At 41.0% G+C, this 14,398-nt stretch overlaps 1 protein-coding gene across 6 annotated transcripts in view; it reads right to left on the reverse strand.

The window, feature by feature from the left end:
* The window catches only part of ING5 (inhibitor of growth family member 5), a 35,390-nt gene that overhangs the window by 1,496 nt on the left and 19,496 nt on the right, over nucleotides 1-14,398 (reverse strand). For 4 of the 6 annotated variants that reach the window (XM_030576628.1, XM_030576630.1, XM_030576631.1 and 1 more), the window contains 6 exons: nucleotides 10,343-10,414; nucleotides 8,038-8,204; nucleotides 5,554-5,665; nucleotides 4,349-4,442; nucleotides 2,955-3,090; nucleotides 1,136-1,197 (listed from right to left, as the gene is read on the reverse strand). In XM_030576628.1, coding sequence (XP_030432488.1) covers nucleotides 1,136-1,197; nucleotides 2,955-3,090; nucleotides 4,349-4,442; nucleotides 5,554-5,665; nucleotides 8,038-8,204; nucleotides 10,343-10,414 — 643 coding nt within the window. Of the gene's footprint in view, nucleotides 1-1,135; nucleotides 1,198-2,954; nucleotides 3,091-4,348; nucleotides 4,443-5,553; nucleotides 5,666-8,037; nucleotides 8,205-10,342; nucleotides 10,415-11,203; nucleotides 11,552-11,580; nucleotides 11,930-14,398 lie in introns of those variants that run through there. The other 2 variants (XM_030576632.1, XM_030576629.1) reach the window with 2 other exon arrangements.

The following is a 14,398-nucleotide window of genomic DNA, read 5'->3' on the forward strand; positions in this document are numbered from 1 at the left end:
TTTTGTTGATGCTGTAATATTACAGAGCACAAATATGGGGGAAAGACATTTCATTGAGATGGGTCCAGGAAATTTGAACAACTAGCAAAGGAGCTATGGTGTTTGGAGGGTGAAAGTGGCAGAAGGGGGATCCTCAGCCCCATTTTAAAACAAAGCTGGTTTTAGTTATCTGAACAGAAAAAAACTGAATTTTTTTTAAGTGTGAAAGATACCTCCTTGCTGTAACTTGTATGTTCTTAAAAAAATAGATGAACCAAATAAATTACCCCTTCTCTTTGAGGTGAGACCACACATGGAAAAAAACAGCCTGAAGGAAAAATATCTCATAAAAGTTACAAGCTTCCGAAGACAGGGGGAAAGTACAAACATACTCCCCCAATTTTAACAATAGCACTGCAGTTGCTACTCAGTGATATAGTAGATATACTATGCAGGAATGTGATGTACATACAGCTGTGCAAATACATGTTAACTGTTCTGATTAGGCTGTTATCTTGTAAATGCTTGCAACCTGAAATATCTTGTTAAGGCCTTATTCTAATGGCTGGTCTACACTAATGCTGTAAGTCGATCTAAGTTACACTAGTTCAATTACGTAAATCACGTGACCAAAGTCCACATAACTTAGGTTGACTCAAAGCGGCAGTTACACCACGGTATGTCCATGGCAGACATTCTCCCAGTCTTCCACCTCGGGGGGAGGTTGAGCACAGATGTCGATGGGACAGTGCTCTCCCATTGACTTAGTGCGTCTTCACCAGACTCACAAAATTGACACTGCTGCAATCTGCAGTGATGCCGATTTAGCCGGTAGCATAGATATGGCCTAAGCCTATTAAAATCTATCGGAGTTTTGTCAGACTCCAATAGAAGCAGACTTTAGAGAAAAGAATAGATGTTTCCTAATGTATCACGTACATCCAGACAAATACAATTCTCTTACAACGTATGTTACAAGCCTGCATCTAGTCCTCTCGAGGTCCCTTTCAGTTCTATGATTCGATGGTTTCTATATTAGTGAGAGCAAAACTCATGCACCAAGATTGGTTAAGATGTCAGAATTTAATTTTTTTCATGATTGGAGAGAAGCAGTCAAGAAGAGACTCAACAAACAGAACCTGTGCCTCCTACTTACCATTTTCCTTTTGGTTTTGTGGTGAGGTCCACACAAGCGAAGTGAAACCACTCAATTGGACACTGCAGTTCAGGAAAACAGAAAGAAGAGAAACACTTATAAAACTAGGAAAGGATGGCCTACTATTGCAGGTTATCTCATCAGATGTATTTGTGCTGTGAAGTTATGCAGGGCACTGTAAGAACAGATATCCAGAGTGTACCTTCAAAAAATATAAGCCACAGCTGAAAGGGACCTTAAAAAATTAAAATCCAATCCCCTGCACCATGGCAGGACCAAATAAACCTAAACCATCCTTGACAGGTGTTTGTCTAACTTGTTTTTAAAAGCTTCCAATGATGGGGACTCCATGACCTCCCTTGGAAGCCTATTCCTCATAGTCCAGGTTTTCTAAACCTCTTATCATTTTTGTTGCTCTCCTCTGGACTCTCTCCAGTTTGTCCTCTTCTTTCTGAAGGTGTGGGGCCCACAGCTGGACACAGTACTGCATCTGCGATCTCACTAGTGCCAAGAAGAGTATGACAATTACCTCCCATGTCTTACATACAACACTACTGTTAATACAGCCCAGAATATTAGCCTTTTTCACAACTGCATCATCACACTGTTGACTCATATTCAATTTGTGATTGACTATAACCCCGATTTTTTTCAGCAGTACTACCACCTAGCCAGTTATTCCCCATTTTGTAGTTGTGCATTTTATTTTTCCTTCTGAAGTGAAGTATTTTGCACTTGTCTTTATTGAATTTCATCTTATTGAATTCAAACCAATTCTCCAATTTGTCAAAGTCATTTTGAATTTTAAACCTGTCTTCCAAAATTATTACAAAACCACCCCCCCTCCAAACTTGGTGTCATCTGCAAATATTATAAGCATACCCTCCACTCCATTACCCAAGTCATTAATGAAAATATTGAAGAGAACCAGACCAGGATGGACCCCTGCTGGACCCCATTAGATTCACCCTCCCATTTGACAGCAAACCACTGATAACTACTCTTTGAATATGATCTTTCAACCAGTTGTGCACCCACCTTATAGTAATTTAATCTAGACCACATATCCTTAGTTTGCTTATGAGAATGACGTTTGGAACTGTACCAAAGCCTCACTAAAATTAAGATATTACACATCTACTGCTCCCCTCATCCACTATGTCAGCAATTCTGTCAAAGAAAGAAATTACGTTGGTTTGGCATGATTTGTTCTTGACAAATCCATGCTATTTCTTATGACCCTATTATACACCAGGTGATTACAAATTGATTGTTTAATAATTTGCTCCAGTACCTTTTCAGATACTGCAGTTAGGCTAACTGGTCTATAATTCTCTGGGTCCTCGTTCCTCTTTTTAAAAATAGGTACTATGTTTGCCCTTCTCCAGTCTTTTTGGACCTTTCCCATCCTCCAGGAGTTCTCAAATATAATTGGTAACGGCTCTGAGATTGCTTCAGCTAGTTCCTTAAGTCCCCTAGGATGAATTTCATTAGGCTTTGGTGACCTGAATACATCTAACTTATCTAAATAGTCTTTAACCTGTTCTATCCCTATTTTGCCCTGCATGCCTTCCCGTTGGTTGTCAATACTAATTGTGTTGAGTATCTGGTCATCATTAACCTTTTTAGTGAAGAATAAAGCAAAATAGGCATTAATCAGCTCAGCTTTCTAGATATCCTCAGTTATTAGTTCCCTTTCCCTGCTAAGTAAAGGACCTACACTTTCTTTTTTCTTTCCCTTGCTCCTAATGTATTTAAAGAACCTCTTCTTATTGCATTTTATGTCCTTTGCAAGGTATAACTCATCTTAGGTACTTACATCGGGATTGTCACAGCCAATCATTTCTCCATAGGACACCTGGTGGCACAAGCAATATGTGGGCTCATTGGGATCCACTGGCATGTCTAGGACATCCGAGGGGTGAACAGACAGGATGGTATCAGCAAACTCAGAACTGTGGAGGAAACAATACTATTGAATGTTAAGTGAGAGCAAATTACTTTTGCTCATTTAAAACTGTATATTTCATAGATAACTAGTTTCACTTGAAAATTTAGCTTTAAATATATCTTAAGCTTAAAATCAATTATGAAGGTTTAGAAAATATATTCATTAAAAATATAAATAATTTGGATAATTTTGAGCATTGGTCAAAACAAAATTATATGAGGTTTAACGTAAAGAACTGGAAGAATAATTTGCAGCATACAATACATACAAATAAAGGGAGTACTATTTAGATAGCAATGATAAGTATAGCAAAACTGCATTGATGACCAACTAGAAACAACAGGAATGTGATAAGAATCGATCCTTTTCAGTAGTGGCTTAAAAATCATATTTCTATCAGAAAATTTTGAACTCTGGTTTCAAGTAACAGCCAAGATTGCTATAACTGAAGGAATGTAATATTCCTCTATTTTTCCAGTTCATTTATTCGTGCATTTGGCAGCACTTTGCATATAATCAGTTTCTTCCTTGCTGAAAACACCATTATAGACATTAACAGGAGCAATATAAGCCTTATAATTTTTTAAAATAATATTTTTATGATACCATGCAGTGCTGTTTAAGGATGCCTTATAAGAAACTGGAATTATTTTTGTCATCACTTTCAAAATATTCAAATTGACAGTGTCCTGTTAATTACAGCATATGAAAAGTAGATCTGAGATTCTTTCCTGCTTGCTTCAAGGGACTGGATTAGGTGACGCATGATTATTTAGGATACCCACCCTATGATGTAGAATACCAGGAAATGATTCCAAGAATGCCCCAGGATTTCTGGGAGAGTGATGCAACATCACAATATACCTCAGAATGAGCAGGTCACCCTTATCTGCAAGCCAGCTCAGTGTAAACTAGTACAAATGGCCACACACAAAAATGCTAAGCTACTTTTCTTTACATTTGCAGAAAGCAACAGAGACTGCATTCTTGCCACCTCAGATACAGATACTGTTCCAGCCATATTAACGCCTTGCTCAGTGTATGAGAACTTAATAATGCAAAGATATCTTGACATTGGTGCCAGGGGAAAGCATGAAGAGAGGACATATTTAAAATGCAGTCTGAGTAGAAGAATGGTCTGGGAATACAAACTGTTCAGCTGGAAGTGTCATCAAAAGGACCAGGAAGGTTTGGCTTAGTATTTTATAAATTTACAAAGCTTTTCCATAAAGCCAGAAAAGCTGTGATTGTTTGTCTCTTACCCTCCTTTTAGTTTTTTCTTCTTTGGAGTATCTTCTTCAGATGTTCGCCTGCCTCGACCCCGGGAGCCTCTCTTGTCCTTTTGACTTCGTCCCTCTGAAAGCCAAAATTATTTCAAATTAAAGGGCACCCCAGAAAAAACATTGGATGCTTTTATCTGTGCTCCTATTATTTTAAACTTCTGTTTTGCAGACTATTTATGTACAAGGCTCTTTGGATATTAAAAATATGTATAATTTACACATACTATATCACACACAGTCTCAACTTCTGTTCTGGTTTGCAACTTGTTCAGCCTCATAACACAAGTCAATAGAGTTGCACAGGAGTCACCTGGAACTTGGCCTGGTACTGTATATTCAACGAACGGTTTAGTAAAAGAGTGCTTTAAAAACACACTGAACATCTTCCCATCCAAGGACTGTGCATTATTAATCAGGGTGCAACAGACACATGCCATCACCAGCACCCACCAAACAGACTTCAAAACCATGTCCTTAGCAATTTAAAGGAAAGAACAGTTGTACAGTGTTAATTGTTTACTGTATTTTATTTGGCTTTTTGCCATTTAAAATTTCTAATCTATATTAAAAAAACAGGCATTTTCTTTTAACTCTTAAAATGTCCTATTGTCATCAGGTTACACTGGACTCTTTAAGTTAGAAATAAAATCCTAACTTTATTTTAATCAATATTTTTTCTTAATGAGAAAATCATCCTCTCCCACCCCAATGTCTTTTACTTCTCAAGGCAAGGCACAGCTGAGACAAAGTTTGCTCAACTCAGAATAGATGCTTTAGTTTCAAAGTTTTAAGAGCTACAGACTGTGGATATGACTCTTGCCACCACACTCAGCTTCATTTGTAGCAGTGCTTATAACCAGTGACCTAGAGAAAGGACTATTTCAGGATATGCTGACTCAACAAAGCAAGGGACCAGCTTCCAGCAAGAACTGTTAAGAGGGCTCTAAACTAGATTCTTTCTTCCTCTGCCTACCAAATCGTGGCATTTTGTCAAAATTACCTAAACCCTTTAAAAGCATAAAATAAAATAAAATAAAATAAAATAAAACACACACCAAAGCTTAAAAAAAAGTTATGTCTGCTCCATCACAGCCCTTCTGCACTACACTGGATATGCATATTTACAGCAAGGTTTTCCAGCACTGAGTGAGATGGTGTGGTCACATTAAAAATAACTCACGCACTTTTCAGGCCTCGACCTCCAGGGCTTTCAAAATCACTGCCTTCCAACTTATCCTTCAGATCTGCTTCAAATCGTGCCAAGTCTGCATCCAGCCGTCGGATGTGTTTATCTACCTGCATGGGAGAGAAACTACATGGCTGAAAAAAACTTCAACAAACCCACTAAAAAAATCCCAGCTATTCTAGCAGGTGGGACTCTAACAGTTCAGGGCACACTGAGGCAACTCACCCTTACTAAGCATGTCCTTCCTGATGAGGTTCAACAAGGACAAGTGCGGAGGCCTGCACTTAGGACAGAAGAATCCCAGGCACTGCTACAGGCTAGGGACCGAATGGCTAGGCAGCAGTTGTGCAGAAAAGGACCAAGGGGTTACAGTGGACGAGAAGCTGGATATGAGTCGACAGTGTGCCCTTGTTGCCAAGGCTAACTGCATTTTGGGCTGTATAAGTAGGGGCATTGCCAGCAGATCAAGGGACATGATTATTCCCCTCTGTTTGACATTGGTGAGGCCTCATCTGGAGTACTGCGTCCAGTTTTGGGCCCCACACTACAAGAAGGATGGGGAAAAATTGGAAAGAGTCCAGCGCAGGGCAACAAAAATGATTAGGGGGTTGGAGCACATGACTTATGAGGAGAGGCTGAGGGAACTGGGACTGTTTAGTCTGCAGAAGAGAAGAATGAGGGGAGATTTGATAGCTGCTTTCAACTACCTGAAAGAGAGTTCCAAAGAGGATGGAGCTAGGCTGTTCTCAGTGGTGGCAGATGACAGAACAAGAAGCAATTGTCTCAAGTTACAGTGGGGGAGGTTTAGGTTGGATGTTAGGAAAAAACTTTTTCACTATGAGTGTGGTGAAGCACTGGAATGGATTACCTAGGGAGGTGGTGAAATCTTCCTTCCTTAGAGGTTTTTAAGGTCAGGCTTGACAAAGCCCTGGCTGGGATGATTTAGTTGGGGATTGGTCCTGCTTTGAGCAGGGGCTTGGACTAGATGACCTCCTGAGGTCCCTTCCAACCCTGAGATTCTATGTTTCATTGGATTGATACTCCGTTATACTTTACAATAAAGGGTCCGTTATACATTATTTATAATAGGTTAATAAAGTATTAATAGCTGTTATAAATATGTTGCAGACATGAGTAGTATGTGTTATAGATGGTTCAAAGCACGTCAGTGGAAAGTGTTATCACAGATCACTGTAAGCCCTAGTAAAAGCAAACAATTAATTAAACATTTAATAATCATGTACTAACTCTTTATGAACTATTTATAAATAAAGATCAATACAGAGTGGGACAACAGTCTTTAAATAAAAATAATCACCTAATAAAATATTACTACTAGAGGAGGATTGAATGGCATGATGTGTTGGAATCAAACTTGCCAAGATGATGGCATTTGAAAGTTAGTACTGACACCTGTTCTGCGATCTATGTGAAATTGGGCTGGTCTCACTCCAGTCCCTATGGGCAGGTGTCTTCATCACAAGAGACATTGGTAGCAATTTCTGAAAAGAGGTCAGAGTCAAATGGGCTGGTGAACAACTTGCTTGCCTTTAGGGATGATCATTCTAACGGCAGGGCTAAGGCATAATATTGGAGTGACAAGAGAAAACTCTGCTTGTGCTGTGGATGAAGAGAGGACTCCAGTGCCATCAATAACAGCACTTATTTAAAACCCCCAAGAATACTACACCACTAATACTGGGGGACTGCACAGCTCAGGGGATTTGTTATGGGAGAGTCTTTCAATTCTGGTTTATTAATTCAAAACTGAATGAAGTCAGCAAGGATCAGTAGCTGTTACTATTAATCAGCCTCAAATGAGTTCTGGCTTGATTCGAAAATTAGTGAACATACTTCAAGAGCCACCATCTCAACTGACATCGTGTTTGGCAGTCTAAGCCAGTACTGGGAACGAAGATTAAAATTAACTACTTTCCTATCTCACCCGCCAGGTCAAGGTTGAGACAGAAGGCTGGGACAGTGCAGGAAAGCTTCCATTCATGCTCCCTGTGCATATCTGTCCTATGGACTCATCTAGATACTAAAGTAATGATAGACACTTTTCCTTAATCCTTCGTATTCCCTGGACTTTACCAACAGCATCTTTGATGTCAACTCAACAAATGCAACAGGAAACAGCAAAGAATGGGAGCAATTTCAAGTTGCTGGTGCTATATTACACTGCAGATGGGCAGTACAAATCACAGCAATGACTAACAAACCATACAGCTGTGGGGTACTCACAATGGAGGTTTGTTTGACACACAACTAACGGAACAAAAGGAAATCTGGAGTTTTCTTGGTAAGACAATGGTAAAACAGAAAATAATGTGTCTTAACAGAACTACTGCTCTGTCAGGAACAGAGTCAACCCAAATATAGATACTTCAGCAAAAAACCCAAAAGCTCCTTCTTAGTTTATGATTACACTTGCAAGAATCTCACTGATCACAATCACAGCACGTGTGCACTTAATTCTCACCATCTCATAGGTCTGCATGGCTAGCTGCACTTTGTCATCACTGTACTCTTTACATTTACAATAAGCGTTCTGAATCTTCTGGAGGTACTCCACCCGCTGCTCCGGCAACAAGTGCTTCACTGTTGAAATGTACTCTGCTGCAAGGCTGTCAATTTCTGCTTTCTTATCTGAAAAGAAAACAGGCAGTAAAATTACACGAGAATTAATTTAATAAATGAAATACTTTCTAGCTAGCGACTGTACTTACCTTATGATCCCAATTACCATGGTGCCTGAACCCCTTCAAAAACTAATGTATGTATCCTTTTTAGGAAATCACAAAAAAGATTCACCCTACCCAGATCTGATACTGCACTCAGCAGTTTTCCACTGACCTCAGTGGAGCTACTCTTGTGAGATCAGAACTGAACTCACTGACTCCAGTTCATAGGTTTCAACATTTGTTCAGCTTCATTCTGAGTGTGAGAATTTGCTAACTTCTGTGCTGCCATCTCTCTTTCCTTCCAATGCCATTTCAACAGAAAGGAAACTCATTTGGCAATAACAGCCATACACTGTTTGAAAGCTCACATCCAAAAGTTAAACATGAATGTCTCAAAAGATAAGCAATATTCTACTACTTTGCCATCAGGTTACACATACTTTCCCTCCTCTGTTGTGATGACATCCATGCAGTGTTCACGCCAGTTTTATAGGGTATATTTATATATGGACAGAACCTAGAAGCTACCGTATATACTCATTCATAAGCTGAATTCTTTTAGTAAATAAGGGAAGCATCAGAGAAGGAGGTTGGCTTATGAACTGGTATAGAGAGGGAGAGGTGGGACATAGCCACTCCCCCAACAGAGGTAGCACAGCCAGAAAAGCCAGAAGGGAAGAGGCAGGGCCAAAGTCTCTCCGTTTCTGGCCACGCTGCTCTCCCCCCAGCCTCCGAAGCAGCTGCAGTTCTGGGGCTGGCAAGCCACAGCTGTGCCCCTCCTCCCCCTCCGAGCAGGCTGTGGCCGCGCCGCCCAGCCAACCAGAACACACTGCGGCCATGTTGCCTGGCCCAGCCCGCTGGAACATGCGGTGGCCGCACCACCCCGTCTGGCCCACCGGAGCAGGCTGTGGCTGTGCTGCCCACCCTGCCGGAGCAGCTCCAGCCAGGCCAGAGACATCCTCCCCTGGCTCTCCCCAGATAAGGTGGGAAGGGATGGGATGAGGAGAGTGTGGGGGTCTCAGGCTAGGGGTGGGGTCCTGTGGGGGATGGTCACAGGGGTTACTCCCCTGACCCCCAGCTTCTCCCCCCAAAAAAATTTCCCCACCAGTTGCTGTCCTGGCCCATCAGGGTAAGCAGCTGGTGCACTGGGACACTTTGTTTACTTAGGTTTACCTCCATGCCTGCGGACGCTCAAGGTAAACAAACCATCTTGGCCCACGAGCGACTTATCCTGATCGCCTCGGAGCCAAAGTTTGCTGACTCCTGAATTATAGGGTTGGCTTATGAACAGGTCATAAAAATTTTCCATTTTTACTTATCCATCTTGGGACGGTCGGCTTACAAACAAACCGGCTTATGATTGAGTATATACAACTTATATGTGACCTCCAAAAGTATAAATGCTGCCACCTGAATCTATCACAAAATAAAATGTTGTAGAATAAAGATTAAGAAAGACTCTTCACCTATATGTAGTGAGGCATTGCTGCTGGAACAATTCAATAATAAACACGGATATAATTGGTTAAAAAAATCAATCTATAATAAAAGTTCATTGGTTTGATTTATTGACTAGAGCAGGGGTAGGCAACCTATGGCACATGTGCCGAAGGCGGCACACGAGCTGATTCTCAGTGGCACTCACACTGCCCGGGTCCTGGCCACCGGTTCGGGGGGCTCGGCATTATAATTTAATTTTAAATGAAGCTTCTTAAACATTGTAAAAACCTTATTTACTTTACATACAACAATAGTTTAGTTATATATTATAGACTTATAGAAAGAGACCTTCTGAAAACGTTAAAATGTATTACTGGCACGCAAAACCTTAAATTAGAGTGAATAAATGATGACTCGGCACACCACTTCTGAAAGGTTGACGACCCCTGGACTAGAGCATGGAAAGAAGGAGAGTATAAGTTCTCACATTTACTATGTGAGTACATTAGCATTTGTACCTTTACAGCATAGGTAAATCTTGTCTCCAAAACCAAAGTTTTGCTCTTCCATACCTCATAGTCATGCCAAACCCCAGTGGGATTGTTATGCTCCTTCAGATGAAAGCTCTCTATTCTGACTGCTTACTGGAATACCTTAGCATACCTTCTGTTCTTTGATCCAGTTCACGCATCAGCTGGAAGTTCCTTCGCAAATCACAGGGCAGGTTTTCAATACCTGAAACAAAAAGGCACAGAGATTGTAGTCCATCCTTCCCTCCACTAAAGTATGAATTGTCATCTCTGATACAGAACATTGATCGGATGCCCATCATGTATAACAAAAAGGAGCGACACCCACCACCTAGTGATACAAAGTTATGAAGATAACTAGCCATAGTATTGACAATAACTATACATGTTTACTGAGACACAGAAGTTTCTGTGGAGCTTGCTGTGTTCTCAAGAATCTAAGATTTTGGTTAAAATAAACATAAATAAAATGAATATTCTAACCCTTCCTATTGCAAAGAAAGCCTTGACAATGTGAAAGCCCTGATCCTGCAATGATTAACATATGCATAACTTTATACACCATGAATAGTACTACTGAAATCAACAGAGCTACTTCCGGTGCACAAAATTAAGCCTGTGAATAAATCTCTACAGGATTGGGGACAGTGGTTATATTCAGTAACATGTTTATTTCATTTCAGTCTGTTTGGCATAAGATTACTTAGACACAAGAAAAGTGGGCACTCCCTCATGCATCAAGGATAGTAATGCCATGACTCAGGGTGCCTCAATTTTTGGCTACTCAACTTGTGAAAATTTAGACCTAATTTTAAGAGACCCTGAGCATCCAAAGCTCCCATTGACTTAACTGGAAAAAATAGGGAGTGTTCAGCACTTCTGAAAGTCAAGTCCAAGGTGGATATCTAAAGATAGAGGTAACCAAAATCACAGGCCACTTTTGAAAATGTTCAAATGGATTACATTTATACTACTAGAAAATCTTAAAATTCACCTGGATAAGTGCAACTGCAATCTGAAATTGCCAGCTGGGTTGGGAAACATAACTCTTGCTCACTCTTGACACCCCAAGACTTTGATGCAGCCAAGAATTTGACAATACTTTTGTCTGTCCAGGAAAGGGTGGCAAGAAGATGATCTCCACTTGTGACATTACACTCCATATTCTTCATTGAAATATTGTTATGTGAATATGGCATAACTAAATTATATTTTATGCAAGATGGGTCACGTGAGGTATCATTGGAATGTTATGATTTATTGAATGTGTTTCTCCAAATAGTATGCATGTATCGTTTCTGCATCTAAAGTTAGGAATATTGTCTATGTAACAATTACAATTGTGTGGGTATGTGCTTGGGAAACACCCACCAGACAGTAAGCAATCAGCCTTAATGGACCATTAGGGAAAGACAATGAGTCTTCAAAGATGTGGATCTCCCATCTTCGGGGCAGTTCCTTCCGGTGGACACTGCAAATAAACCTGGTTTCATGGTTGCTTTGACACTACAAGGTCAAGTGATAATGTCACCTGGTACAAAGTATCTCCTTGGACACTGCTGTTACTTTTCCACTGGAGACAAAGGCTTCTCGCCTTATGTAAATTCTGTTTAAGGCTGGGGAGTAAGGCAAACAGGTCTCTTCCCCAATGCCTTTCTGCCCAAGAAAGACTGCTGAAAGTACCTGAAGAGACAAAGGAACTGAGCTGAGGGAAAGGCAAGGGCTGAGTCCAGACTAAGGCTATGTCTACACTGGCAACTGAACGACAAAACTTTTGTCTTCAGAGGTGCTAAACCCTCCCCCCCGAAAGACAAAAGTTTTGCTCCAACAAGTGCCAGTGTGAACAGCACGCGGTCAGCAGGAGCGCTCTCATGCTGACAAAGCAAACGCCACTCGTTGGGGGTGGAAGTTTTCTGTCAGCTGGAGTGCTGACAAACAGCCGCTACATTGTATGACTTTTAGTGACACAGCGGTAGCGACACAGCCATGTCACTAAAAGCTGTGTAGTGTAGACATAGCATAAGACAGGAGTTTAGTCTGTAAAAACAAATAACTGGAACTCTAAGCTACAGAAACTCTGCAACTTGCCTAAAACAACATTTAGAGTGAGAAATCTGTGTCTTGAGTATATTAAGCTTAGTTTGCATGTTTTATTTGCTCAGTAATCTGCTTTGTTCTGTTTGCTATCCCTTATAATCACTTAAAATTTACCTTATGTAGTTAATAAATTTATTTCTTGTTTATAACATAATCCAGTTTGTGCAATTCATAATTGGGGGAGGTGGGCAAGAAGCTATGCCTATCTCTTTCCACATTGAGGGAGAGGGCAATTTTTATGAGCTTCCGCTGTGCAGACTTTTCTGTACGGTGCAAGACAATATTATTTTGGGTTTACTCCCCACAGGGGTTATGTACAAGTGCTAGGTGAATCCCTAAGCTGATTGCTCCCACAAATAGTTGTGTGTGCATGCTGGAGAAGGCTTGAGGGCCTGGCACAGCTAGGACAGGGTGAGGAAACCCAGACTGGTGGAATGGGTGGAACCAGTACGACGCCAGCACATCAAGTGGCATCCCTGATGTGGGGGGGGGGCAACCCGTCACACCACTTGTCATAAACAGATAAGAAAAGTTAATAGCACAGAAGTACTTTATATCTCTGACTGTAAAGGGTTAACAAGTTCAGTAAGCCTGGCTGTCACCTGACCCGAGGACCAATCAGAGGACAGGATACTTTCAAATCTTGAGGGAGGGAAGTTTTTGTGCTGTGCTGTTAGTTTCTGGTTGTTGTTCACTCTGGGGGCTCAGAGGGACCAGACGTGCAACCAGGTTTCTCTCCAATCTCCCTGATACAGGTTCTTATAGATTCAAAATAGTAAGTACTAGGTAGATAAAGCAAGTTAGGCTTATGGTTGTTTTCTTTATTTGCAAATGTGTATTTGGCTGAAAGGAGTTCAAATTGGTATTTTGCTGAAAAGATTTTAATTTGTATTTGTATACTTAGGCTGGGAGGGTGTTCCCAGTGTCTACAGCTGAAAGACCCTGTACCTATTCCTTTTTTTTTAAATTTACAAAGATAATTTTTACTGTTTTTTTTCTTTCTTTAATTAAAAGCTTTTCTTGTTTAAGAACCTGATTGTTTTTTTATTCTGGTGAGACCCCAGGGGACTGGGTCTGGATTCACCAGGGAATTGGTGGGGAGAAAGGAGGGAAGGAGGAGAGAGAGGCTAATTTCTCTCTGTGTTAGGAATACTGTCTCTCTCAGGTAGAATCTGGGAGGGGAAGAGAGAAGGAGAGGGAAAGGTGCATTTTCCTCTCTGTTTTAAGATTCAAGGAGTTTGAATCACAGTGATCTTCCAGGGTAACCCAGGAAGAGGCAACGGTGAGGGAAAGGGTTTACTTTCCTTGTGTTAAGATCCAGAGGGTCTGGGTCTTGGGGTCCCCGGGCCAGGTTTTGGGGGGACCAGAGTGTACCAGGCACTGGAATTCCTGGTTGGTGGCAGCGCTATGGGTACTGAGCTGGTAATTGAGCTTAGAGGAATTCATGCTGGTACCCCACCTTTTGGACGCCAAGGTTCAGAGTGGGGAATTGTACCGTGACATGGTAGGCAGCGTTTGGGATCAGGATCAATAAGCCAGTGAGGTTTTTATTTCTCTCCCTGCTATCTATCTGCAGGCAGACTGAAAGGTTTGGGTTTAAAAGCAAAATTCAGTAGGATTTTTTCTTTCTCTTTCCCTGCAAGCTGTGGGTAAAGCAGGCTAGAGGAGATTGTGTTAAAAGCAAAGGTCTGCAGGTTTTTTGGTCTCTTCTTTCTGAGTACTCTGAAGGCAAAGGCATTAGAGTTTAAAAAGGGACTTTTGTTAAACAAAGGGACTCCAGTTGTGAGTCACCATATACCAGCAAAACACATTTGCAAATGAGTGTTTTTTTTTCTTTCTAACTCTGTCGGGAATAGCTAGGTAGAAGGAGTTAAAAAAATAACGACTCTGTTGCTAAGCAACCCTAAGGAGGCAATAGAGAAGCAGCATTTCAGGCAGTAAACAGCAGAGGGCGTCCCAACACAAGAAAGCAAACCATGACTACCAAAGACACCCTGAAACAGGAACGAGCAAAACTGGAGGCAGAAGAACAAATCAAAGACGCAGACCACAGGCGAGACATGGAAAAGAAACAACAAGAACTAGAAATAAA

This window comes from Gopherus evgoodei, chromosome 9 (genome assembly GCF_007399415.2).
Source record: "Gopherus evgoodei ecotype Sinaloan lineage chromosome 9, rGopEvg1_v1.p, whole genome shotgun sequence".
In the NCBI taxonomy this organism is placed as follows: domain Eukaryota; kingdom Metazoa; phylum Chordata; order Testudines; family Testudinidae; genus Gopherus; species Gopherus evgoodei.